Genomic DNA, 27,542 nt, shown 5'->3' on the forward strand with positions numbered 1-27,542 from the left:
GGTGCAAAGCTGAGTATAAGGAGAGAAGACTGAATGAACTGTTGGGGGTGAGGATGTGGAAGGCAAGTATGAGGATCAGGAAATGAGCGTAGTCTCTAAAGAACAGAAAGCAGGGAGAAAAATGCTTAAGTTGGCAGGATGCCATTGGCCTCCCTTATCTAGGGAGGAGTTTTACAGAGAACAACGGAGACTTAAAGAGGAGGAAGTATTTGGCTCAATGAAGTTGCCTTGTTTTTCACGTTTGTATTTCAACAGCATATCGGACTGCAGTTACACTAAAGTGCATCTGACATAAGGAAAAATGACAGTGTTTTTTCCAATAGAATTTTTCGTTGCAGATAGTAAGCATGCATAACTAAAACAAGACAAATGGAATTGAAAAATGTTATCAAATTCCTCAATTTGCAGTAGCATTATGTCAGCAGCTGAAAGAAGCTTTGACATAAGCGTATGGAGAGGAGAAAAAACCCAAACCAGATTTGGGAGGAAAAAAATTGGGGAGAATGACTGTTTTGAATTAACTTCATTTCTTTTTCTGTGTGTTGTGGTTTTTTCCAGGTCCAAGTCTCCTTATAGTGCTTCACCTTACTCTACAAGTTCGTCTACCTGCTCCACATCAAGATCAGGTTCTTCCCGCACTCGCTCCTACTCTCGCTCATTTAGTCCTTCCCATTCTCGTTCCTACTCGCGATTGCTGCCGTATCCAAGAAGAGGCAAAGGGAAGAGGCGTAACTATCGTTCTAGGTCAAGGTCACACGGTTATCAGCGTTCAAGGTCAAGGTCACCCCCATACAGAAGATGCCATTCACGGTCAAGGTCTCCAGTATTTAGAGGCCAGTCTCCCACTAAACAGACTATACCTCAAGGGGAAGGAGGAAGGGAGTATTTTAACAGATACAGAGAAGTTCCACCATATGATCTGAAAGCTTACTATGGCAGATCTCTTGACTTTAGAGATCCATTTGAAAAGGCAAGGTACCGGGAATGGGAAAGGAACTACAGAGAATGGCATGGAAAGTTTTACAAGGGCTATGCTGTTGGCGCTCAACCTCACCCTCCAGTAAACAGAGAGAACTTTTCTCCAGGTAGGTTTGGTCCACCTGGGACCAGACAAGAGAATTCACCATATGCTCGGGGACGTAGGGAGGATTATCCTGCTTGGCAGAGCCACCAAAATCACAATATAGATGGAAATTACCCTGAAAAACCTTCTGAAAGAGAGAGCCATGGCATCAAGGATCCTACAAAATCAAAAGAGAAGGAGGTGAAAAATCCACTAGGAGATGGCCAAGGAAATAAGCATAAAAAGAGAAGAAAAAGGGATGAGGATGAAGGATTTCCCAATACTGAGTTGTTAGCAGGTGCGAGAAAACCAAGAGAGCCAGTTCCAGCAGAAGACGTTAAAATGGACTCCTGTTCATGGCCCAAGCAGAGATGATGCCACCCCTGTGAGAGATGAGCCTATGGAAGCAGATTCTATTGCTTTCAAACCGATGTCTGAAAAGGAGAAAAAAGAGAAGGATAAGCCAAAAGCAAAAATTGACAAGACAAAGCGGAAAGTAGAAGTGGCTGTTCCTCCTAAGACAGACAATATAATAAAACTAGCTAAAGCTTCCTCGAACGGAACTCTCCTCGAACGGAAGAGAGAAAGCAAGAAGAGAGAAGGGAAGAGAGAAAGCAAGGATTTAAAGAACCTGACTTGCTGCCCTGATATTGCTCATTTACATCAGTTATAGTGTTTGTGATTAAGTTTAGGGTTAGGGTTAGGGTTAGGGCTTAGTGTTACGGTGAGGGTTAGGTTTAGGGTTAGGGTTAACATTAGGGTTAGGGCTTATCATTAGGGTTATGGTTAGGGGCAGGGGTTAGGTTTAAGGTTAGGGTTAGGGTTAGGTTTAGGGTTAGGCTTAGAGTTATCGTTAGGGTTAGGGATAGGGTTGCGGTTAGGATTATGGTTTGGGTTTAGGGTTAGGGATCGGGTTAGGGTTTCATTTTAGGGTTAGGTTTAGGGTTAGGGTTAGGGCTTGGGGTTACGGTTAGGGTTAGGGTTTGGGTTAGGGTTTAGGGTTAGGGTTTAGGGTTAGAGTTAGGGCTGGGGTTCGGGCTGGGGTTCAGGGTTAGGGTTAGAGTTCGGGATATGGGTTAGGGTTAGGGTTAGAATTAGGGTTAGGGCTTATCATTAGGGTTATGGTTAGGGGTTGGGGTTAGGGTTAGGGTTAGGGTTAGGTTTAGGGTTAGGCTTAGGGTTATCGTTAGGGTTAGGGAGAGGGTTGGGGTTAGGATTATGGTTTGGGTTTAGGGTTAGGGATCAGGTTAGGGATTCATTTTAGGGTTAGGGTTAGGGTTAGGGCTTAGGGTTATGGTTAGGTTTAGGGTTAGGGTTAGCGTTTGGGTTAGGGTTTAGGGTTAGGGTTTAGTTTTAAGGTTAGGGTTAGGGTAAAGGTTAGTGTTAGGTTTAAGGTTAGAGTTAGGGCTGGGGTTCAGGGTTAGGGTTAGAGTTAGAGTTTGGGATACGGGTTAGGGTTTGGGGTTAGGGTTAGCATTAGGGCTAGGGCTTATTAGGGTTAGGGTTAGGGTTAAGGTTAGAGTTAGGGCTGGGGTTCAGGGTTAGGGTTAGAGTTTGGGATACGGGTTAGGGTTTGGGGTTAGGGTTAGCATTAGGGTTAGGGCTTATCATTAGGGTTAGGGTTAGGGTTAAGGTTAGAGTTAGGGCTGGGCTTCAGGGTTAGGGTTAGAGTTTGGGATACGGATTAGGGTTTGGGGTTAGGGTTAGGGTTAGGGTTAGGGTTAGGGTTAGGGTTAGGGATTAGTGTTATTGTTAGGGGTTATGGTTGGGTTTATGCTTATGGGTTAGGATTTCAGTTTGGGTTAGGGTTAGCATTATTAGGATTAGGTTTAGGGTTAGGGTTGCAGTTTAGTTTTAGGTTTAGGTTTCGCATTAGGGTTAGGGTGAGGTCTCACGGTTATGGTATTAGGTTTGTGATAGCGTTAGGGTTAGGGCTTAGTGTTATGGTTAGGGGTTACATTGGGTTTACGCTTATGGGTTAGGATTTCAGTTTGGGTTAGGGGTAGCATTAATTTTTAGGGTTAGGGTTTAGGTTTAGAGTTGCGGTTTAATTTTAGGATTAGGTTTCGCATTAGGTTTAGGGTGAGGTGTTATGGTTACGGTATTAGGTTTGGGGTAGCATTAGGGTTAGGGTTAGAGTTAGGGTTAGGGTCATTAGGGTTCAGGTTGGGGTTCAGGGTTAGGGTTAGGGTTCGGGATTACGGTTAGGGGTCGGGGTTAGGATTAGCATCAGGGTTAGGGCTTAAAATTAGGATTAGGGGTTAAGGTTAGGGTTATGGTTGGGGTTAAGGTTAGGGTTATGGTTGGGGTTAGGGTTAGGCCTAGGGTTATCGTTGGGGTTAGGATTATGGTTCAGGTTTAGTGTTAGGGATAGGGTTATGGTTTCGTTTTAGGGTTAGGGTTAGCGTTAGGGTTAGGGCGTAGGGTTACAGTTAGGGATAGCCTTAGCGTTAGGGTTAGGGTTTGGGTTAGGGGATAGGGTTAGGGTTTAGTTTTAGGGTTAGGGGTAGGGGTAGGGGTAGGGTTGTGGTGATGTCTTAAGATTACGGTTTGAGGTTGAGTTAGCATTAGGGTTACGGTTAGAATTAGGGGTTCGGTGTTATGTGAGGGTTAGTTTTATGGTTCCGTTTAGGTTTAACGTTAGGGTTATGCCAAAGTGTTAGTGTTACCGTTTGATGTTAGGGTTAGGGTTACGGTTTGGGGTTAGGGTTAGCGTTAGGATTTTGTTTTAGGGTGAGGTTTCGCCTTAGGGTTAGGGTTAGGGCTAGGGTTAGCTTTATGATTCAGGTTAGGCTTAAGGTTAGGTTACGGTTAGGGTTAAGTGTTCGGTTTAGGGTTAAGTGTTAGGCTTAGGGTTAGGTTTAAGTGTTAGGTTTAGGGGTAGGGTTAGGGTTAAGGTTAGAGTTAGGGTTAGGATTAGAGTTAAGGATTAGAGTTAGGATTCAGTGTTAGGGTTAGAGTGAGGTCTTAATGTTACGCTTAGGGTTTACAGGTAGCGTTAGGGTTAGGTTTAGGATTAGTGTTAGCGTTAAGGTTAGAGTTAGGGTTTAAGATTGGGTTCAGGGTTAGAGATAGGGTTCGGTATTGGGGTTAGCGTTAGTATAAGGGTGAGGTCTTAGTGTTACAGTTAGGGTTTACGGGTAGCATTAGGGTTAAGGTTAGAGTTAGGGTTAGGGTCATTACGTTAAGGTTAGGGTTGGGGTTCAGGGTTAGGGTTAGGGTTTGGGATTAGGGTTAGGGTTCGGGGTTAGGGTTAACATTAGGGTTAGAGCTTTATGATTCAGGTTAGGCTTAAGGTTAGGGTTAGGGTTAGGGTTAAGTGTTCAATTTAGGGTTAAGTGTTAGGGTTAGGGTTAAGGTTAGAGTTAGGCTTAGGACTGTAGTTAAGGGTTAGAGTTAGGGTCCAGTGTTAGGTTTAGGGTGAGGTCTTAATGTTACGCTTAGGGTTTCCGGGTAGCATTAGGGTTAGGTTTAGGGTTAGTGTTAGAGTTAAGTTTAGGGTTAGGGTTTAGGGTTAGGATTGGGGTTTAGGGTTAGAGTTAGGGTTCGGTATTGGGGTTAGAGTTAGTATTAGGGTGAGGTCGTAGTGTTATGCGTAGGGTTTACGGGTAGCATTAGGGTTAGGTTTAGGGGTTAGGGTTAGCTTGGGGTTCAGGGTTAGGGTTAGGGTTCAGGATTAGGGCTAGAGTTCGGGGTTAGGGTTAGCATTAGGGTTAGGGGTTAACGTTAGGGTTAGGCGTTAAGGTTAGGGTTATGGTTAGGGGTTAGGTTTAGGGTTAAGGTTAGGGTTATGTTTAGGGTTAGGGTTAGGCTTAGGGTTAGCATTAGTTTTACGGTTGGGTTTAGGATGGTTCGGGTTTAGGGTTAGGGATAGGGTTAGGGTTAGAGTTAGGGTTAGGTTTACGGTTAGGGTTAGCATTTGGGTTAGGGTTCGGGTTAGGGTTGGGGTTCAGGTTTAGGGTTAGGTTTCGGTGTTAGGCTTAGGGTAAGGGTGAGGTCTTAGTGTTATGCATAGGGTTTACGGGTAGCGTTAGGGGTTCGAGTTAGGGTGAGGGTTTGGTGTTAGTGTTAGGATTGGGGTTCTTATTCTTGATCCTCTCCCTCTCTTTCTCTCTCTCGTTTTAATTACAAATTATTATTATTTATTATTATTATCATTATTATTATTATTTTTATTTTTATTTTTATTGGTGTTATTATTGTTATTATTACTATTATTATTATTATTATTGGTGTTATTATTGTTGTTGTTATTATTATTATTATTGTTATTATTGGTGTTATTATTGGTGTTATTATTGGTAATATTATGGTATTATTGGTGTTACTATTATTACTGTTACTAGTATTACTATTATTGCTATTATTATTTTATTTCAAGTATTAAACTCTTCTTATCTCTACCCGTGAGTTTTCTTGCTTTTGCTCTTCTGATTCTCTCCCCCATCCCATTGCTGGGGGGAGGGCGAGTGAGCGGCTGTGTGGTGCTTAGTTGCCGACTGGGGTTAAACCATGACAGGGGTCCACCACAAAGATGGTTGCCATTCTGTCACATCCTCTGAGCTAAAACTGGCTCATCCTGGGACATGGTGCCCCCCACGCACGCAACCTGCAGTCCAGAAGTACCCCTGAAAAGACCTCGACGGCCTGCATTAACACACCGGCATGCACTTCAGATGTAAACACTGCCAAGTCATCTCTTATTTGCAACAGATACGGAGGACCAAATTCTGCAAATCTAGCCTTACTTCTACTGAAACTTTCCTTACAGACAGCTCATCTTCTCTTTTTGTAAACTCTAGTGAAGACCTGTTCTAGCGCAAAGGCTTGAACCCCGCCTACGGTGAAGAAGCCCCAGTTTTCTTTCCTCACTGCTGTCTTGCTTCCCAAAAATCAATCAATACCAAAAGCTCTGTATGAACATTGCATAAAAAAGCCAATAGCAAATGCTTTTACTTGCTACTAGTTTTGTCAGGGAAGGAACTAGCTTCTCCCGCTAGTTTTGCTACAGTTGCATGACCTTTAAAGACGCCACTTCTTACCTTTGCTACGCCAATACAGCCTCACAGCTCAGCAAAATCATACTGCAGGTAGGAAACCTTCACCATACAAAGACAGGCACGCTACAGGAATACGTCACTCTCAAAGAACAGACTCTTGCAACCACTCCTCCCTTTGCTTAGCAAAGTTTAGGGCGTGTTAGAAAACAACAACAACAACAACAAAGCAGGGTTCTCTCTCACATTTTACGGAGCCCATGATATCAGCTGTTCAACATTAAGTCCAACTCCAGCCTGAACCCCAGAATAAGAAATGCCATCTTAAAATTTCTGGAAAAAGGGAGGGCTTTGAAGCGGCAAGACCAGAGAACGTTCACGAAAGCACCGTCATGGAAGTACACATCCCTTATCACAGACCAACTGCACGGTGACCTAAGTGAGTGACGTTGTCTGCTCATTTGCAGCTCAGGGTCTCTTTTTTCATTAGCGCCGAGCACGTAGGTTGGAATTGGAGCTGAGAAGAAAACCATACGCAGTCAGTCTGGTCTCGTTCAAGTTCACATTTACTAGGAATCACAGCAGGTCCCATCTGTCTCTCCAGACCCCACCACCACTTCTGTGCAGCGTCCCGAGGAGCAAGAAGCGCAGAACAAGAAACCTTCCTTCAAAATAAGGCCCACAGCCTGCTCTTTCAACACGACGCACAGAGCACCAGCTGAGAACAACCTCTGCTTTAACTATGCCTAGCTCCGCTGCCTACGTAAGGAGACCAGCTCCTAAATGATCCCTAGCCCTAAAACCACAGATCTTCCCTAGGGCAATGCTAAGGAAATACCAGAGCCCAGGGACACCTGGTCACTCAGCTTCAGTTGACGGGGAGAAGGACAGTGGACTAGAAAGAGAAAAATATGATGAGAGAAAAGAGAGAGGAGCTGAGAGAGAAAGAAAGGTATGGGGAAAAGGCTAGAGAGCTGGAGAAATCAAGAGAAATAGGGATGAGGAGCCCTGCAGAGAGATGGAGGAAGAAAAAGTAGGGTCAAGGAGCAGGACAGAGAGGCAGAGACGGGCGTGGGGAAGGAGAGGAAGAAGGAAGGGGGGGCTAGGGAAAGACAGGGACAGGGAGCAGGACGTCCAGATGGAGAAAGAGAAGGAAGGACAGGGAGCAGGACAAAGGGACTGAGAAATAAAGAGAGGGTCAGATCCTGATGGAGACCAAGAAGGGGGGGAAAAGCCAGCAACGGGCTGGAGGACAGAGACAGGGGAAGAGGAAAAGAGGACCGAGAAGCAGAAAAGAGGAAGAGAGAACAAATAAAAGGGAGAGCCAGCTGGATGGGGCAGGGGAGTACAACAAGAAACGATGGGACAGGCAGCGGGACAGAGAAATAAAGAAGAAACGATGGGGACAGGAAGCAGGGCAGAGGGACAGCGAGAGGAAAAAAGGGGCAGGGAGCAGGACAGAGGTAGAAGAAGAAGCTGCAGGAACAGAAGGGGAGAGAGAAGAAAAAGAAAGGTAGGAAGAAGGATGGGGGCAGAGAGGGAAAGACAAGGAAAGGGAGTAGGACACAGATTGTCAGGGAAAGGCAAGGACAGGGAGCAGGACAGGGCGATACAGAGAGAGAAGAAAGGCACAGGGAGGCAGGACAAAGGGAAAGACAGGCAAAACTAAGGGACGGGGAGCAGGACACAGAAGGAGGTAAAAGAGCCTGGGCTGGGCAGCAGGACAGAGAGATGGAAGGAAAAAACAGCACTGGGCTGCAGGACAGAGATGGAGTGAGAAATAGCCGCGGCAGAGAGCAGGACAAAGTGAGGGCGGGGGGAACCTGAAAAGGGAGTAGGACAGAAAAATAGGGTGGGGGAGAGACAGGGAGCGGGAGAGAGAAGCAGAGAGAGACTTAGAGGGCCAGGGAGCAGGGCAGAGAGATGGAGCAAGAAGGGGAACAGAGATGGGCGGCAGAACAAAGAGAAGGAGAGACAAGAACGGGAAACAGGGAGCAAGACAAAGGGACAGGAGAGGAAAAAAACAGTGACGGGTGCAGGACCGAGATGGAGGAATTTAAAAGAAGAGGCCAGAATGACAGCGAGAGAAAAAAGGAAGAGGGGGCAGGACACCACTGGAGGACAAAACCAGCTGTGATGGGCAGTGGGACAGAGAGACGAAGAAAGGAGAACTAGAGAGCGAGAGAGAGAGGAAAGAAGGCACAGCCAGCTGGACAGGGGGGTTTAGTGAGAAAGGGTGGGGCAGGGAATGGGACAGAGAGAAAGAGAGAAAAGAGAAAAAGGACCGAAGGACAGCAAGAGAAAAAAGAGGACAGGGATCTGGACAAAGATGGAGAAAGAAGCAGCAGGAAAAGAGGAAGAGAGGCAGAAAGAGGGAGAGGGAGGCAGGAAGAGAGAGAGAACTAAGGGCTAGGGGCAGGATAGAGATCGCAAGAAAACCTGCGGTGGGCAGAAGAAAGGAGAGGGAGGAAAAAGGAATAGGGGCAGGGAGAAGGACAGAGTGACAGACAAGAATAACAACGAAGAGAAAGAGAGAAACAGGGACAGTGAGCAGCACAGAGGGATGGGGAAAGAAAGAGAGGTCTCAGAAGCCCTGCAGAGAGATGGAGGAAGCGGGGAGGGGAAGGGTCAGGGAGCAGCAGAGAGAGACAGAAGAGAGATGAACAGGAAGAAGGACAGGGACAGTGGGATACAGCATGGAAAACCGCAGTGACAGTGAGCAGGGCGGGGGGGGAGGCAGAGAGAGAGAGAAGCAGAAGGAGGGAGAAGGGAAGACAAGGACAGGGAGCGGGACATACAGGCAGAGAGAGACAAATCACGACAGGGAACAGGCCAGAGAGACTGTGAAAAACAGAGCGGGATGCAGACCAGGACAAAGAGACAGAGAAGAAACAACAGCAATGTGCTGCAGGGCAGAGACAGAGGAAGGCAAAAAGAGGGACAGGGAGCAGGAGGGAGGGGCAGCAAGAAAAAGACAGGGGCAGGTAGAGCGACAGGGAAAGAGGGACTTGGAGAAGAGAGGACGGGGAGCAGAACACAGCAACAGAAGAAGAGAGGTATGGGGAAGTGAAAAAAATGACACAGAGGGAAATGGGGGGGGGGGGCTGGGAGGGACTGCGATGCAGAAGAGGGGTGACACGGCCCCGAGGGGCTGGGACTCACCGCAGCTCCCACTCTCTGCACGGCCAGGCAAATGTTACAGTTCAAGCACTTCTTTCTCTGTCTGTCTGTGCTCTCCTCCCTTCCTCTTCGGTAGCTCCACCTGCGTGCCTGTCCTCACCTCAGCTGGGCCGCAGCTGGAGCAGAGCCCGCACCTCCCAAGACCAACATGGCTGCCCAGCAGCCCCGTGCCCCAGGCCTACAGCTCCCGGCATGCCCCGGGAACCAACATGGCTGCCCGGCAGCCCGTGCCCCGAGCCTACAGCTCCCAGCATGCCATGGGGCGCGGCTTCCTGCTGCCTGGCCTGAGAGACGGCTCAGGGCCACGCCAGGGCTGGGGCGCTGCTTCCTGGATCCCGTGGCAGTGATGGGCACAGGGACAGGCTGCCAGATCCCGGGGCCAGGTACGTGTGCGGGCTGTCAGGGTCACCCCTGCCTGGTTTTTCCCAGCGAAGCCCCAGGAGGTGCCGAGGCTGCAGCCCTGGGGCCGAGGCTCCAGGAGCCGGGCATTTCTGCGGGCGCTGCTCCCTGCCAGGCCCCACCGCCAGCTGCCGACTGCCTGGGGCTTCTCCCCGTTGTCTCCAGCTCTGCTTTCCGCCAGCGCCGGGGGCTCCGCAGGACATCTTGCCCACTCCCCGCCACCGTGCTGACCCCCGTCTGCAGCTCGTCTGTGGTGTCCACGTCAGACAGCTCATTTGGGGGTGGCAGGTCTCTCCTGAAGCACCCTGGGAACGGGGACAGAGCAAACCCCATCCCTCCCTTCCGATCTTTGTCCCCAGGGAGACCCAGTGGAGACGGACCATGCGCTGGAGAGCGTCCCGCAGGGAGGTGACAGCCGTTGGCAGAGAGGTGCTGAGAGCCACCTGACAGCAAAGGCGTCCGGTGGCCGCAGAGCAGCCCAGGTGAGCTGTGAGTTCCCCCGTGAGAGACCCTGCTCCCAGGGAGCACCTCCCCATAGAGCAAAGGCCGTATCCAGCCAGCTGGTGCTGGGTACGGCTACCCCAAGGGGTCTTCGCAGGGGGGACGGGGTCACCTGCCTGGTGGCTCTGACACAGACATGATGAGCTGAAGCCCTGTGGCCATGGCTGGCCAGTTCAAAGTCTCCGAGTGCCTCCGCCTTTCTCCCCAGGAGTGTCCAGCCTGGGCACTTTTTCAGGGCGTGACGGATGATGTGAAGATGGATGCTGGTGCTGTCCTGGTGGATCTTCCACTTGGGCACGGTGGGCACCCCCACTTCAGAGTTGTGGTGTCTGAGATCTGGGGCCACCTGAAGAGAGAGACCTCCAGGGAGTTTGTGTTCAATGTTTTGATATCTTGGGGCTACAATGTGCTAGGGATATGGGGCGCTAGGGTTCCAGCCTGCTAGGGTTATGGGGTTTGAGGGTTATGGGAGTTTACGCGACTTAGGATTAAAGCATGTTATTGTTATGGTCAGGATCTGGGTTTGCAAGCGCTGGGTTCCTGGGGTTAGGTTGGTTTTGCCTTATGTTGTGTTCTGGGTGGTCTTTTTTTTGGAAAGTCCTTTTGTAGATTGCTTGCGTTTTTAGGGTTTGGATAGGGGTCTTTGGTTTTTGTGTGATGTGTCTTCTGCTTGTTTTTTTGCCGTCCTTGTGGTTTGTGTTGCATTTTCTGTCTTGTAACCACCGTTTGTGGTCTAATCTGTGTGACCGGGCCGGGCAGTGTCACTTCTGTTGTGGTCCAGCTCATTTCCACTGAGTCACTAGGTAGGTGGTTAGGTATGGAGGGCTTGCAGTTTGTGGAGAATGACTGCCAGACGACCGACAGCCACTTCTGGGGTGTGGGAGGAGTTCGGGTCCATAGGTAATGACTGCCGGAGGACTAAGTGTACTTCTGAATTTGTGTGGACTCCCAAAGAAATGGTGGGATGCCACCAGCAGCACAGAAGGACAAGGGCTTCCCCAAGGGTACATGGCTTGTTGGTTATTGCTTTTGAGTAAGCAACTGAGTAATTTTGAGTAAGTCTTGTGAGGGGTAGTGGACTCAAGGGGAGAGCTTGTGTTCCTCATCAGTGCCTCAGGGGTTTCCTGTCATTTTTTGTTTGTTTGCTTTTTGTTTGCTGTGCTGAATTTCAAAGGCTTATTGTAGCTCTTTGGATTTCTGTCCTTAAAGGAAGTCTCTAGGATTTCTAGCCAGGAGCGAGATGTCCAGAAGGGACTGTCCTTGTACACTGATGTCAGCCTTCCGTCTAGAGCACTGTCTGGTGGTGGTGTATTTTAATGGTAAGGTAACTCAAATGCATCTTCAATATACAAGCTTTGCCGTTGTTCCTGCTATGCCTGGGGGACGATTCTCAGCAGCTCATGAACAGTGTGTTCTGCTGTGCTTTACCCGTTAGAAATAATCTGTCACCAGAAATGTCTTCCTTAGTGCCTGCACAGAGCAAGAACCTCCAGTAGCAAGGGCATGCTGACCCTTGGGCAGCTTCAAAGCGACGGATAAATGTAAATAGGTTAAAAATCCAGTCCTATGGTAGCAGTGTGTGCGTCAAAGTTCACCTGACTCTCCACGCTGACTCAGCCTGTCACAATGTTTTGCGGGTAAGGGTGGATGAAGTCAGTATAAGCAGGTGTTGTAACTGGCCAGGCAGTTCATCTAAAGAAACGAAACGTTACCTTTGCTTGGAGTGCCATGCCTTTAGATATGGGGGTGTATTGCCTTTCCTTCCCTGGTGTGAGCACAGAGAACTGAGAGGTGTTTCCATCGGGGGGCGGGAAAGCCATCCAACAGTCATCACAAGCCTCAGGGCACGTGGTCCTTGATGGAGGCGTAAGTGCTTGGGACAGTTTTACTTCTAAGCCCTAAGCCCTAAGCCTAACCCTAAAACGAAACCCTAAGCCTATCCCTAACCCTAAACCCGAACCATAATCCTAACCCCGACCCTAACCCTAACCCTAACGATACCCTAAGCCTAACCCTAACCCTAGCCCCTAACCCTAACATTAAGATAAGGCCAGGAAGCAGGACACGGCGATAGAAAAAAGAGAAGGAGAGGGAGCAGGAGAAAGAGATGGAGAGAAAGGAAAAAATAGCAGCAGGCTATAGGACAGACAGGGAGGAATTAGAAACTACAGACAGGGAGAGAGGCAGAGAAAGAGAAAGCAAAAAATAGTGATGGGCTAAAGGCAGAGAGGGAGGAGTTAAGAAATGGGGGCAGGGGACTGGTCTGTGGCCATAAACATAAATGGTCATTGGCTTCTTTGACTGAACTTTCCATGAATGCCACAAGATACACTCAAGCACCCTGAGATGTCCCCTCCCTTTGCCGGCCCTGCACCGCGGGCAGCCGAGCGCCACACGGCCAAGCCCGCTGCATCTGCCCCAGGCTGTCTTGCCCTGGCTGGCTGCTGACAGGAGGGGACACCAGGTGGTGACCGCCTGGGGGGTGACAGGAGGGACACCAGGTGGTGACAGCCTGGGGGGTGACAGGACACCAGGCGGTGATGGGCCCGGGCGGTGACAGGAGGGACACCGGGCAGTGACAGGCCTGGGGGGTGACAGGAGGGACATCAGGTGGTGACAGCCTAGGGGGGTGACAGGAGGGACACTGGGCAGGGACAGGCCTGGGGGGTGACAGGAGGGACACCAGGCAGTGACAGGCCTGGGGGGTGGCAGGACACCGGGTGGTGACAGGCCAGGGGACAGCAGGGAGACCAGCGGCCCGGGGTGGTGACAGGCCCGGGGCTGACGGGCCCCCCCTCCCCTCGGGGGCGCTTGGTGTTAGGATGAAGAGCGCGGGGCCGCCACGCCCACGTGACGCGGGCCTTTTGTCATAATGCGCTGGGTCACGTGAGGCGCGGGGGGTGGGTGCAGTGTGCCGTTGCGTGTGCACAGTGACACGCTCGCAGCGGCCCGTGCGGTTGTCGGCCAGGAAGGCCATGGCGGAGCGCCGCAGCCTCTGAGCGCCGCCGGCCCGCTCGAGCTCAGCCCGCGCTGCTTGCCCTGGCCTCCTCGGTGGAGGAGGAACCGCCGCGGGCCCTCACCTGGCACAGCGGCCGCGACGCTGTCTGCCGCGGTAGACGCCATCACGGAGCAGGCACCTCCTGGCCCCAACCACGTCGTGCGTCCACTACAAGTTCGCCTCCAAGCTGAACCATGACATGGTCACCTTCAACGGCCTCCACATCTCCCTGTGTGACCTCAAGCACCAGATCATGGGCCGCGAGGAGCTGAAGGCGGCCAGCTGCGACCTGCAGATCACCAACGCCCAGACCAAAGAAGGTGCGCGGGGGCGGCGGGCGCGGGGCCTCGGGCACCGCCCGGCTGGCGGCGTCGCAGACCACCCTGCGTCGGCCGTGGCCTGTGGGAGCCGCGCTCTGCTCTTTGTGGGTCATCCCCACGTAGCGTGAGTCAGGCTGGGGCCCATGCCGCCAGCATGCGGCAGGACCGGGAGGGCAAGCGGCGCTGGGCATTAAGTGGGGTGGGAAGCCATAATGCGATTCGGCCACCATCAGTAGCTGTGACTTGTGTTGGGGGCCTCACAGAGCTGTTCTTTTGTAGTTGCTGTTCTGACAACTACCTTCAGATCTGTGTTGTAGACATGGAGCTAGGCGTAGAAGAGTACGTGGTTGATGTGTGACATACGGCGCTTACAAAAGCTTTGGTTTCCTGGAATTCTTCTAGGTAAAATGAGAAGGAAATGTGGGAGCATATCTTGTAATAACCAACTTGCCAGATTTCTTTGAAATGTGGTGGAGAAAGCTGAAAGTGATAGAAATAAAAGAGATGGCTAATTTGAAGAAAAGAAACCACCTGGATTTGGTGAATTTCGTGACTTAATTTTGACTTCAACTTGTTTTACTCCACTGCATTGGAAAATGGGTTTTGCGGCTGTTGCAGAAACTGCCCACTAGCAACATTTTGGATCAGGAGCGTATCTGTGAGTTAAAATCTGTGCAGACCCTTGAAAGCCATCTTGCGCATGAGTGTTCTCCGTATCTAAATTATACTTTGGAATTTCTTGTTAATATAACTTCTTTTCCACACCAAAGACATGGTCATTCAGATGCTATTGAGCATCATTTCATCATTCGTTTCTAACGGTGGTTTTTTTTCCTGTACTACATGTTAACCGTATCAGGGCAGTACTGAAGTTTTATGGCAGAACGTTTATGGTGGATATACGTAAGAAATGTTCTTAGAGACATCATAAATTCTTTTAAATCTAACAAATGGTGCTTGATTCTTAGAGATGATAATGGTTTCGTATTACTTAGTAGGAGATTTCAGTTTGGTAATCTGCCATCTCGATAAGTTTGAATGTGATTAAAGACTTTGGGATGTGACTTTTCAGAAATCAAAAGACTTGTAAAGTGTTTTCATTCCTTAAACATTACATTTCTTTTTTTTTTTTTCCCCCTGTGGTTCTGTGACACTCTTACAACAGGCTTTTCTTTAAAATGTGTACTAGTGTTTTTTTTTCCTCTTCCTGTTTCATGTGTTAAAACTTAAAGAGAGTAGTATGTACACTGCGGTAACTGTAACTTCAGCCCTAGCCTTTAAAGTGGTTGGACCTAAAGCTTGCTGTTTGTCTACAGATACTTAAACTATTTTCAGGAGAGTGTCTGTGAAGAGCCTTAACAGCACAACGTTAGGGGTCTTAGGGATGCCACCTGACAGGGCTTGACGAGGTATACAGTATCTTTGGTTTTCAGACCATTGTTCTGATTCGCTCTGCAAAGGTAAGGGCTTTGAATATTTAAAACTGTAGGCAGATTACAGGGGATGCCTGCTGATAGTGCTTTAAAATATTCAGTCCTATCCAGCTTGTGTAAGTACAATAGAAAAAGCATTCTCATGGAGAGATCTTTGCATTTTAAGCTTACTCAGTCCAAGTGTCTCAGGTAGTTGGTTTTTTTTGTTTGGGCCTTATGTAAAAGGTCAGAAGGCTTTCCTCCTCTTCAGAAGACTAACAGGGTGTAAGCCAAGGCAAAGCATGGAGAGCTTCAGGCACACGCTGTTCCTGAAAGGCTTTTCAAGGCTGTCTTCCTAAGTAATTTCGTTTGGGCCTCTCTGCTCTGCAAAAAGGGAATCGATCGAACGAATTCACGTCCCTTTGGTTAATTCAAACTAGATGATTAGCTTAAGAGGGGAGATACCACTTGAGTTTGAGCCAATTCTGCCCTACTTGTGAAAGCAAGCTCAAAAAAACCCCAAAATGTCTGTGATCCAAATTCTAGCACTGCCAGTTCTGTTTCCATTTAAACGTAAAGCCCTGAGCAGCTGAGAAGTGTGGTTGTTGATGGATTAAGCTCCAAGAAACAGGCAGAGGCGGCAGGCTCTCTTCTGTGTTCTGTCAGGCTTGAGCACTGCCAGCACAGGTGACTGGTTTTTAGTTAACAGCTATGAAAGCAATGGCGCAGAGTTCTCGTGCTTTAGCTAAGTGCCTGTTTGGTTGCAGGGCAAGCTAGTCAGACTTTAGAATCTGGTTTAGGCAGGTGAGACTTTGCTGTGGTTTGTTTTTCTCCAAAGATCTATGGGTTTTGTAGCCTAACGGAAGCAAAAGCAACTTTAAGCTAGGTCAGGAAAGAACCTCGTGCATTAGCAGACTCTCCTTTAGTGACCTTTGAGGCCATTTTGCTGTTGGCATTCAAACTGTTTTAAAAAAAGGAAAAAGATTTTGCTGCTTGTGTTTGATTCTCAAACCCCAAGATTTCTTGAAATATACTGTTAGTGTGTTGAGACGATGAAAGCGTGATGTTACATATAAAATTTTGCTTTTGTATCTGTAAAGGGATTCTGCGAAGTGCTACGTAATTACATATGAGCATGCATTCTTACGAATGGACTGATGTTTTTCTCTGTATTTACGTTGTTTTCAGAATACACAGATGAGAATGCCCTGATTCCTAAGAACTCATCGGTAATTGTTAGAAGAATCCCTGTCGGAGGAGTTAAAGCTACCGGCAAAACCGATGTTATGTAAGTATCCATAAAGCATTGTATTCTTTGTTAGGGGTTTCAGTGTGTTAACTTTTTTTATGGATATTAGTTTACAGAGGCGTTCTTTCTTGTTAAAGCTCCTGTTAATTTTTGTTGGCATGGGGTAGATTTTAATGTGTCTGTCCGAAAGTGGACTTACATTTTTAGGCCTGCTGGGACATGGGGTTCGAACTCCAACCATGGTAACTTTTAAGATTATTCTGTTGGGTTTGTTCTTGGGGTTGATTGTTCTGAGACCCAAGTTGTAGATCCTGTTTCCTCGACGTGCAGAGATTCCTTATTATATGTGTTGGCTTTTATGGCTTTTATAGTAAAGACAGATACGCATTGTAGCGTAAACGCATACTTTGTTCCCGTCTCAGAAGAGCCTGATTCTCAGTGTTTGACTATTTCTGGCATTTGGGGGGGATATGGCAGGTATTCTTACGCCCCAAATCTGGGTTTTTTGCATACTAGCTATAGAGGAAAGACCAAGGTTTACCAGTTGGCGAACGATGCAAACAAGAAGTTCCATTCGTAAGCGATTCCTATGCGTTTCCTCAAGACAATGTCCGTTTCAGGCAAGAGAAAAAGAACAGTATCCTAAAGTGTATTGCCTTTTGTGCAAGTACGATGAAGGAATAGTTAATCCTTTCCAAACTTGAAACTCAGTAAGCAGTTTAGCACATTACCAAATGTTACTAGTTATCTTGCTACGTCTGTTTTTACCCTAAGCTGGTATCTGTGCTCCGGGTTTTGGTTCTGTATTCCTAAGATTTACGGAGGACAGAGAATCAGGTGTATTGATTAAAATTACAGCTATTCCAATGCAATGCTGACTAGAGGATTACTGCTGTCATTTATGTATTCATACAGTCCAGTTCTATATCAGCTACATTAGCATTGTTTGAACGGTCATGTTTTCCAGCCGCCTTAAAGATAGGTCTCTCCACCACAATTAGTAGATATTATTAGCTTGTGGTTTTGCCATGTCTTTCTAATGTTGGTTCTCAATAAATCAAGTAGACGGATGAGTTACACTGTGTCTCGAACAAGAGTACAGCAGCTTCCCGGTACCCACGAGGCATCTGCAAGCAAAAAACCCTGAATTTATGTGGCTCTGCATCTCAACTTTGGGCGTATTCCTGCAGTAGTTGTTGCAGTGTTTTCAGGCACCCTCTAGTAATTCTGGACACCGCAGCACTGTGCTTATAAACATGGCCTTGTTTTGGGGGTTAATTTAAACACGTCTGCTTAGTGCTGTCTTGTCAGTGCATCCTCTGTTTCGGGCACCCTCTCCTGGTATTGTAATGCTGCCCTAAAATGAGAGGATAGATGCGGCTAGCATCAAAGGTCAGATACATACCTGTATGTATAAGGGGATAAGGAAGGAACGGCACCGCTGTTCTAGCGCTGAAAATTAACCAGGCAGATTAGCTTTCTAGTCTTTCAGCTGTGAACATTGCAGAAACAACTGGTAGAGTGGTGGATGTTTGGGAATGATGAATGTATGCTGTAATGGTGGAGAGGCCTTCAAAAATGCGTTACTCTCCTTTTAGTACGCTCTTGAAGGTAAATGTATGAAGAATCCATGCTGTGGTAATCTAAAGGATGTCCTTGTCCTTCCTCAACTTCAGGAGGTACGTGGCTGTCGTTGCGAGCCTGGTGGTGTTCTAGCAGTGGCAGGGAGCGTGCGCCTTTCTATTTGTACACCAGTTGCACAGCAGCCTTTGAATTGCCTCTGCTCATGGGACACTTTGGATGATGTGTGAATTGTTTGTTAACGACATCAATGGTTGCATGGCTGATTCATGATGAGTAGCGTGCAGATACAGATCAATGAGTATGTGGAATCTCAGCAAGTTTTCAAATTTAATAAATATTTCCTAAAATATCGTAGCATTTTCAAGATTATCTTGAAGCAAATTCTGGCAACCAAGACCTTTTTTTTTTGTCACAGGTCTCCTAAATCGCACAAAGGCCTAGGACCTGCTTTCAGGTGACATTTCTACTACTGTTTTTAGTCCATATAGCATATGTAACACGTTTAGTGTTTTGGCACTTTCATGGCTAAGATATCTGAACACAGTGCTTGGGCTTCCACAGAGAAACACTGTTCTAAAGACGATGCTGCTGACATTGTTGTCATTTGTCAGATGACTGATTTTTTTCACTTAAGTAAAGGTGCACTTGGAAGTGTCTAGACTATCACTGTTCTTTCTTAGAAACTAAAGGACTCCATCTGGTACCTATTTGTAATACTAGCGATACACAGATTGGCTAAAGTTACCTTCGTATTTTGATGGTTGATTATTTATGAACACAAAACTGTAGTACAGACTTCCTGGTTTTGATACTTATGTAGCAGAGACAAACTATCTGAGGACTTCCCCTTGCACGGTCGTGTTCTATATCTGTAAGCCTTAGAGTAATTTGTGACAAAGTAGAAATGGGATTCTGGGGGGTTTTTTTAGTTGCACTGAATGTACCAAGAGACAACGGTTTATGTATATGAGTAAATTTCCAGATTCACTCGACTATCAGAACATAAAGTTTTGATGTTCAGGTTTTATAATCTGTTTTCAGTGCTTTATGTTTTTGGTACAAGTGCTGTATTTGAAGTTCTGATCACCTTTATTTCTTCTTCTAGAAGTCAAACTGAGCCAGTAAGTGGAACATCAAAAGCAGTATGTAAAAACACAATCTCACACTTTTTGCTGCACGCTGCACTTAAGGTAGTCTTGGATTAATTTTCCAAACATTAACTTAATAGATTTTCCAGTAAAACATAGTATATGTTGTAAATACAATGTATTTGATTCAGCCTAGTAGAAACGGAGTAATGCCATCATTTGCACAGTTCTATCTAATGTGAATATTGGTGTTTGTGCCTAGTAATGCATTGTATTTCATACTGGATATGCTAGACTATTTCCTGAACGACTTTGTGTTGTACAGATAATGTACAATCGTTTTTAGATCACGTAGGTTCAAGGTTTGCACAACTGAACATGGTTTTTGAAAATGTTATCAAAAACCACTGAGAAACCATTATTGTTAAACATGGTACTGTTTCTTACTTTTGACTTGGGGGTTCAAACAAATACCAAAACCAACATGTCCCACACGTTTTGAGGACAGTTCTGTGCAGCTAAATGCTTCCTTTTCATGTCCTTAAAGACTTGGGTATTTGTTCCTGAAACTGTATAATTGAAGCGATATTGTTTGAGTGCATAACTGAGTGCATAACTGTCTTTAATAGATTGCTGTGAATTTAAATATCGTTGCTACACAAAGTGGTATTCTAAAGTTCTACATTTGACCTTTCCGCTTTATCAGATGAAGCAGTTTAGTTTAATAGTTTGTCTGCAAATGAAAATACGTAAAACCCAGTGTACAAATTTTGGCACAAGGTTAGAGCCTGGTGCATTTGTAAAGGGTAAAATCCCTGTCATTTTTCTTAACCTCCACCTGCAGTACGTTTTTGGATCTGGGTGACTTCAGGGCGGGATGCTGCTTTAATTTCCCAAAGGCTAAGCTTTTCTTTAGGATACTGCCACTTTGAATTTACATTTGGAAAAGGGGCAGCGTTTTTCTTCAGGTTTGAAGACACTGTCGTTCTGCTGCTAAAACAGAAATAAGTAACACAAGGAAATACTTGGCTGATTAGTTTACAAACCACACTGAAAAGAAGTTTCCTGTAGTGATGCTTCCTTTTCAAATAAATATTTTTTAAAAATCCTTTTTAGCTGAAAATTGATAGCTTCCTTACCCCTTCGACTTTTAAGCAGCTGTGAGCATTTGACAAGGGTCCCTCTCTGAGATATTCTGGAGCAATAAGTTGATCTCCAGCGGGTTTGGTTAGTTTAGCTTCTTCTCCTTAACCACATAGGCACTCTTAAGCTGTCACAGGTTTGGACTTTGTTTTGAACAAATACCAACTACACTAGGTTGGAAATGGCTCTTTCAGTGACACTCGGAGGATATAGTGCAGACTGTCAGACTACAGTAGAGGTTAACTATTGCTCTGTTTTTGATTGTAGAACTTGAATGTGAGTTTAATTTTTTGTGAACAGATTGATGACTCTTCTGCATCTATTTCTCTGGCCCAGCTGACTAAGGTACATATATATTCCTAAAAAAAAGTGTTTGCTTTGTATTTTTAAATCTTATACTGTGATCTATAGCTGGAGAACTGTTGTCATGTGAACAAACCTTTAATTTAATTTTTAATAATTTAAAGTATTTCTTTTAACTTTAAAATGTGTGTATATTTTGATACTATCCTGGTAAAGAGTAGTTGCCAGTTTGGGAAGATAGAAGGGGGAGGACCTTATCAGCCGCAACGTAATGTTGCAGTATTACTCATCTTCAAGACACAAAGAAGAAGCACTTCAGAAGCTGTTTACCGTTTTTCATACTTTTCGTTCATTTTGCATTGGAAACTAACACAATTTTCACAGAAGAATTTAATTGGCTGTAAGTGACGGACATTTCAGGGGGGTTTGCAAGAGCCAAAATAGAAGCGTTTCTGGAACACGGACAACTGCATGGCTATTTTTGAATTTCTAGGCACTACAGTTATAGATCCATGCTTTGAATGCTGCACAATTTCATACACTGTAGTATATATACAGTGGACAACACAATCTAATTTGTTTGATCGCAGACGTGTAAATTGTGTAAATTGTGTAAATGCACCTAATTGTTTACAGGAAAATACTGATGCGTATGTGTGGCATATTAGCAAACGTGACCTTCTGAAACTGTTGTAATGCCATGTTTTGCTATGGAACTGCTTGCATTTTTTGCTCAACAACATGTAACTTTGTCTGGGAAAGCACTAGGGATTGCACTTTGTGAAAAGGCGTAGTGCTAGCCTATTAAATTACTAGTCTTTAAAGTTACAAAGATTAGAGAAGGCAGGGCCTAATGCAGAGGAGCTAGTCCTTTCTTCTGAAAATAAAGGCTGGAGTTCCTTTCCCAGAAAGAAAAATCTCTTCCCACTGGTAACTTCTTCCCTCTCTCACTGCAGAAATTAAATTGTGGACATTTGGTAAGAAAAAAAAAATAGTTTGGAAGGTAGCCACCAGGAGAAATTGGTCTCTGTTAGCGCTGTCCCTAAACATGTCCTTGGTTCTGTAAACTCAGGTGAAGTTTTACTCTAAAATGTGAAAAACTGTCCAAGTGGTGTACACATTTAAGCTTTTGAGAAAATGTAAGTATTTCAGAAAAATAGAGGAACATAAGATAAAGCAGCTCCAGACGGTTCCTTACTCTAACCTCCTCAGTGCAGACTGGCTTAGCATGGAGGCAATGTGTTGTAAAAAGTTTTCTGTTTTATTATGCATTAAATGCCATCTTGAATTTTGGTCTATTCCTAGTAATGTCTTGTGGGTTTTGGATGTGTTTTGTAAACGGCTTGGGTTCAAACAAATTAGTCAAGTATCTGTAAAGTCTTCTGTAAATGTTAATGGAAATGACTTCATAGATGTCGATCTGGATTATGTTACAGTTGAGAAAAAGCTGTGTATATGAAACAGCCCTTTAACAAAATGCTGAAACAAGTTGGTTGCTTTTGTGAATGAATGCATCTAAAACCAAAACCATGAGTGGTTGATCTGAATGATAGGTGCTTGAGGGTCCAAATCATTTACAGTCACTCCCTTAGACCCTGCTTGTATCTGTACTAGTGTGTAATAAAAACATTTGAACAAATACTACTTTAAAAAAATCAGCTGGCTTCAATAATTTGAAGATCCAGTTCTGCATAACATTTATATTACAATTTGTATGTTAAAAGGACACGGTCAACTGGAAAAAAACTGCAGGTTTTGCTTATTGTAGTTAACTTGCTTCCTATGAAGAAGTTAGTGGGGGGGAACATGAAGAGCCTAAGGTTTTGAGTGCCCAGGAATGCTCTTTTCAAGTAGGTTAACAGGCACATAAACAGCCTGTGATGATGTAAGGACTCCCCAGAACATCTTTTGGACAACTCTGTTTCATATAAGCAGCTGTTTTCATGCAACCTCAGCTGGCGTTGTGCTGCTCTTTACAGGGTTGGGTGAGTGGTGTTCTCTTTGGCAGTGTGGGCTTAAATGTGTTTCTAATGTATGTGTCAAATAATTACCTGTTAAACAGACTGCCAATCTGGCTGAAGCCAATGCTTCCGAAGAAGATAAAATAAAAGCTATGATGCTACAGTCTTGCCAGGAATATGATCCAATCAAGTAAGTGTTGATAATGTCAAATCTGTTCTTTGAAGATTATGGAAAAATTGTAGAGAAGTTTGTTTTAACGAGAGAGACACGTGCATACCTTTTTCTTCTTTGCCCCAAACCCTTTTAGTTACATGAAGAAACCCTGGGGTCCACCTCCACCATCATCTGCTTGCTTTCGTTGCGGAAAACCTGGCGACTGTATAAAGAACTGCCCAACAAATGGGGTAAGACTGTGGGGGACTTCTGGTGTTCCTTAGCTTTTCATTTGTTTACCTTGGCAGTTACGTAACAAATCCATGAATACTCATATTAAGAATTGTTTCTCTTGGGGTGAAAGACAGAGGTTCATAGGGCAATGTTGCAAAGCCCTTCAAAATCCAAGGGAAACCTGGCATTATAAATGTAAAGTTTTCTTTTTTGTAGGTCATAGACATTAAGTATGTCCACAGATCTTGCTCTGTGAACTTTCATGCATATTTTTATATATTTCAATATTACTGGAAATGTTTCTGGTTTTAACTCTGTTTAATGACAGTTCACAGTTTTTAGTATTTCATGTAAAACCAAGATGTTTCTGTTGACCCCATCTATTGAATATTTGTGCTCTGAATTGCGCTTTGGAGGAGGAGCGGGTTTGTATCTCTTTTCTGAGTGGATGGTGAGCTAAGGGATATTTCACCCTTAAAGAACCTGAACTTAAGCCAAAGAATGGAATGAGTTCAAAACACTGCTCAAGCCTTTGGAACATCCTGGCTATATTCATTTAGGAAAATAAGTATTTTAGTCGAGCAACCCTTATGCTGGGTAAAAGGAGAGGATTAAAGGCTTTTGCTGCTTAAAATAATCATTGAAATGTCATTTTAAGTGTGGGTCTTAAAAGGAGATATGTCTGCATTTCTTTTCTTAACAGGACAAAAATGTTGAGCCTGTTCCCAGAATTAAAGAGCACAGGAATTCCAAGGAGTTTCATGATGGAGGTGAAAGACCCCAATACAAAGGGTGCTATGCTGACAAACACTGGAAAATACGCAATACCAACTATTAATGCGTAAGTATGGAATTAATTGGACTGGCCAAAAAGTGAGCGAGAGAAACCACGCGTGCATGTCTGAGTGGCTGTGCAACCAAGTTGGCCAGCATCTGTAATTACGGGGCAGGAAGCACTGTCATTGTGCTTAACCATAGAATCTGTGATACTTTTGAATATTAAAATAGGGTGGTCCTGCTGTTCGTGCCCCTGGAAGTTGGTCAAACGTGTGGTATGCTAAGAATCTGTATTTCTGCAAAACATTTCAGTAGTGTTTGCAGTGGAGTCGTTCTCTCTGAAAGCTCGTTTTGCTTTTGGTTTATGTTTCAAAGGCTTCTTGCAAAATTTAACAAGTAGCTGTTGGACTGAGATTTCCGCCCCCTCTGACTTTTATCAAATCCCATGTGTGAAACAGACTGAAGTTTTCCTGTTGCTATAAACTAAGAAAATACTGCTGTGTGCTGACAGGAGTGGCTGTTTTAAAATGCACTTGGTAGCACTTCTGTGTTTCTGTCATGGATCTCGTTTTGTAGGAGCTGTAACATAGACTTCTTCCATTTATAAAATGTAGTTACTCGGAGACGAACTTTACCCTGAGCCTGCAATTTACATTTACCCTCTGGCAAAGGAGAGGTGGGATTCATTTCTCTCATAGAAAATGATATAGGCAACTCTGGTGACTTACTGTGGTCTGCAACAAACGGATAGTTAGGCATTTAATCCACATTCTTCTCCACGGGAGAGTTGGTTAAAACCTTCAGAACTCAAGCCTACTAATGGTTTTTTGAGATGTCTATCAGGTTCCCGTACAAAGACAACCAGCATTACCAAGTCTTCTGGGCCCCCAAGGACAAGCAATACCCACAACTGGTGTCCTAGTTTCGGCAGGGATAGGGTTAAATTTCTTCCTAGTGCTGTGTTTTGGATTTAGTATGAGGAGAATGTTGATAACGCACTGATGTTTTCAGTTGTTGCTAAGTGCCCTCCTAGTCCAAGGACAGTTCCCGTGCCTACTGACTGAGCTAGGTACACAAGATGGGAGGGAACATAATCAGGACAGCCAGCCCAGCTGGCCAATGGGGTATTCCATGCCATGTGACGTCATGCTCAGTATATGAACGGTAGGCGTGATCCAGGAAGTACCGATCGCTACTTGGTTATCGGTCAGCGCGGGTGGTGAGCAATTGCATTGTGCATCACTCATTTTGTATATTCTATCATTATTTATTATCATTATTCTCCCTTTTCTGTTCTATTAAACTGTCTTTATCTCAACCCACGAGTGTTTCTCACTCTTACCCTTCCGATTCTCTCCCCGTCCCACTGGGGGGGCGGGGGGAGTGAGTGAGCGGCTGCGTGGTATTTGGCTGCCTGCCAGGTTAAACCACGACACTGGTAAGTAACTGTAACTTCAGAATTTCTTTAAAAAAATTACCTTCAGAGGAACTGAATGGGATTTCTTTCTTTTTCCTCTCCCCACTCCAAAAGGTCATCCAATGAGAGCCAGTCCAGTTCGCTCAGCAGGTGGCAGACCAGGCTGGGAAGTGTAAGTATTCTACAGAAATTCAATAGATGACTCCTTGTCACCTGTTAAAAGAGGCTGTATAACGCATAACTTATACAACAGCTGATTTATAATGAAGCAAGTATGCACAGATAGTTGTGGAGAATCCAAGTGGTAATTAATTTTTAAATGGCTTCATTTGAATTGGCTTTTACAAAGGGCATCTGTGCTTCCACTAAGGTTATTTAAAATAAAACTCCGGTACATGACTGAAAACAGGACTCTGAGAAATGAACGCTTTTTGAGGAAACCATAATTGCCTATAAAAATTAAAGATAATTAAAGGATCAGATGGAAAGCCACCTTTTCCATTACTGGCTAAATAGGGCTGAAGAAATTGATTTCCCAATAGGAATCAGCCTCCAACATTCTTTTTTTAACAACTTAGTTGATACTGCATGAGCAAATGGTTGGAAAAGTCAACACTGTTCTTTTATGACAATTTTGAATTTCTTCAATTTAGTCATCTCACATAGCCAAGACGCTTTCTCTCAGTTGGAGAGAGAGGAGTCTGTTTTACCTATTACTGCAGCGTCAAGCTAGTCCTTCCTTTCGCTATATGTTTGTTATAGACAGATTGTAAGAGTGCATTGTGTTTATAAAATCTTAAAGGTAAATCAAAAGAAAAACCAGGATCCATCCCACAGGTTGTCTGATATCTCCAATTCAGTCAGCAAGAAAACAACAATTCAGGGACAGGACCAGGCCAAATGAGCGTAGTCTCTAATACCTCATGATGAGGCAACAACATAGGAAGCGTATGTGGAAGAAGTTAAAAGAAGTTCCAGAGAAGATTAGTTAATATCTGTGCAGTACTTGGAAGATCAGAAGTGTGATGTATTAAGTGTATCAAGGAGTGGCAGAGGAGCAGTGGGCACTTGGCCCACGGGAGATGGGAGTCTCTTTCAAGTGTGGGCAGCCTCCATCCACAGGTGCAAAGCTGAGTATAAGGAGAGAAGACTGAATGAACTGTTGGGGGTGAGGATGTGGAAGGCAAGTATGAGGATCAGGAAATGAGCGTAGTCTCTAAAGAACAGAAAGCAGGGAGAAAAATGCTTAAGTTGGCAGGATGCCATTGGCCTCCCTTATCTAGGGAGGAGTTTTACAGAGAACAACGGAGACTTAAAGAGGAGGAAGTATTTGGCTCAATGAAGTTGCCTTGTTTTTCACGTTTGTATTTCAACAGCATATCGGACTGCAGTTACACTAAAGTGCATCTGACATAAGGAAAAATGACAGTGTTTTTTCCAATAGAATTTTTCGTTGCAGATAGTAAGCATGCATAACTAAAACAAGACAAATGGAATTGAAAAATGTTATCAAATTCCTCAATTTGCAGTAGCATTATGTCAGCAGCTGAAAGAAGCTTTGACATAAGCGTATGGAGAGGAGAAAAAACCCAAACCAAATTTGGGAGGAAAAAAATTGGGGAGAATGACTGTTTTGAATTAACTTCATTTCTTTTTCTGTGTGTTGTGGTTTTTTCCAGGTCCAAGTCTCCTTATAGTGCTTCACCTTACTCTACAAGTTCGTCTACCTGCTCCACATCAAGATCAGGTTCTTCCCGCACTCGCTCCTACTCTCGCTCATTTAGTCCTTCCCATTCTCGTTCCTACTCGCGATTGCTGCCGTATCCAAGAAGAGGCAAAGGGAAGAGGCGTAACTATCGTTCTAGGTCAAGGTCACACGGTTATCAGCGTTCAAGGTCAAGGTCACCCCCATACAGAAGATGCCATTCACGGTCAAGGTCTCCAGTATTTAGAGGCCAGTCTCCCACTAAACAGACTATACCTCAAGGGGAAGGAGGAAGGGAGTATTTTAACAGATACAGAGAAGTTCCACCATATGATCTGAAAGCTTACTATGGCAGATCTCTTGACTTTAGAGATCCATTTGAAAAGGCAAGGTACCGGGAATGGGAAAGGAACTACAGAGAATGGCATGGAAAGTTTTACAAGGGCTATGCTGTTGGCGCTCAACCTCACCCTCCAGTAAACAGAGAGAACTTTTCTCCAGGTAGGTTTGGTCCACCTGGGACCAGACAAGAGAATTCACCATATGCTCGGGGACGTAGGGAGGATTATCCTGCTTGGCAGAGCCACCAAAATCACAATATAGATGGAAATTACCCTGAAAAACCTTCTGAAAGAGAGAGCCATGGCATCAAGGATCCTACAAAATCAAAAGAGAAGGAGGTGAAAAATCCACTAGGAGATGGCCAAGGAAATAAGCATAAAAAGAGAAGAAAAAGGGATGAGGATGAAGGATTTCCCAATACTGAGTTGTTAGCAGGTGCGAGAAAACCAAGAGAGCCAGTTCCAGCAGAAGACGTTAAAATGGACTCCCTGTTCATGGCCCAAGCAGAGATGATGCCACCCCTGTGAGAGATGAGCCTATGGAAGCAGATTCTATTGTTTTCAAGCCGATGTCTGAAAAGGAGAAAAAAGAGAAGGATAAGCCAAAAGCAAAAATTGACAAGACAAAGCGGAAAGTAGAAGTGGCTGTTCCTCCTAAGACAGACAATATAATAAAACTAGCTAAAGCTTCCTCGAACGGAACTCTCCTCGAACGG

At 45.2% G+C, this 27,542-nt stretch overlaps 1 protein-coding gene across 1 annotated transcript; it reads left to right on the forward strand.

Annotated features, from left to right (window-relative positions):
• Positions 1-556: 556 nt before the first annotated feature.
• LOC142085228 (uncharacterized) lies at positions 557-27,430 on the forward strand (the record flags this gene model as incomplete). The annotated part of the gene is given in 4 exon segments (XM_075157019.1): positions 557-1,422; positions 1,424-1,677; positions 24,895-24,952; positions 26,460-27,430. Coding segments are annotated over 4 exon segments (2,073 nt in total), but the record flags the coding sequence as incomplete, so codon positions are not given.
• Positions 27,431-27,542: the final 112 nt, after the last annotated feature.

The sequence above is a fragment of the Calonectris borealis genome, chromosome 8, assembly GCF_964195595.1.
Source record: "Calonectris borealis chromosome 8, bCalBor7.hap1.2, whole genome shotgun sequence".
Classification (NCBI taxonomy): domain Eukaryota; kingdom Metazoa; phylum Chordata; class Aves; order Procellariiformes; family Procellariidae; genus Calonectris; species Calonectris borealis.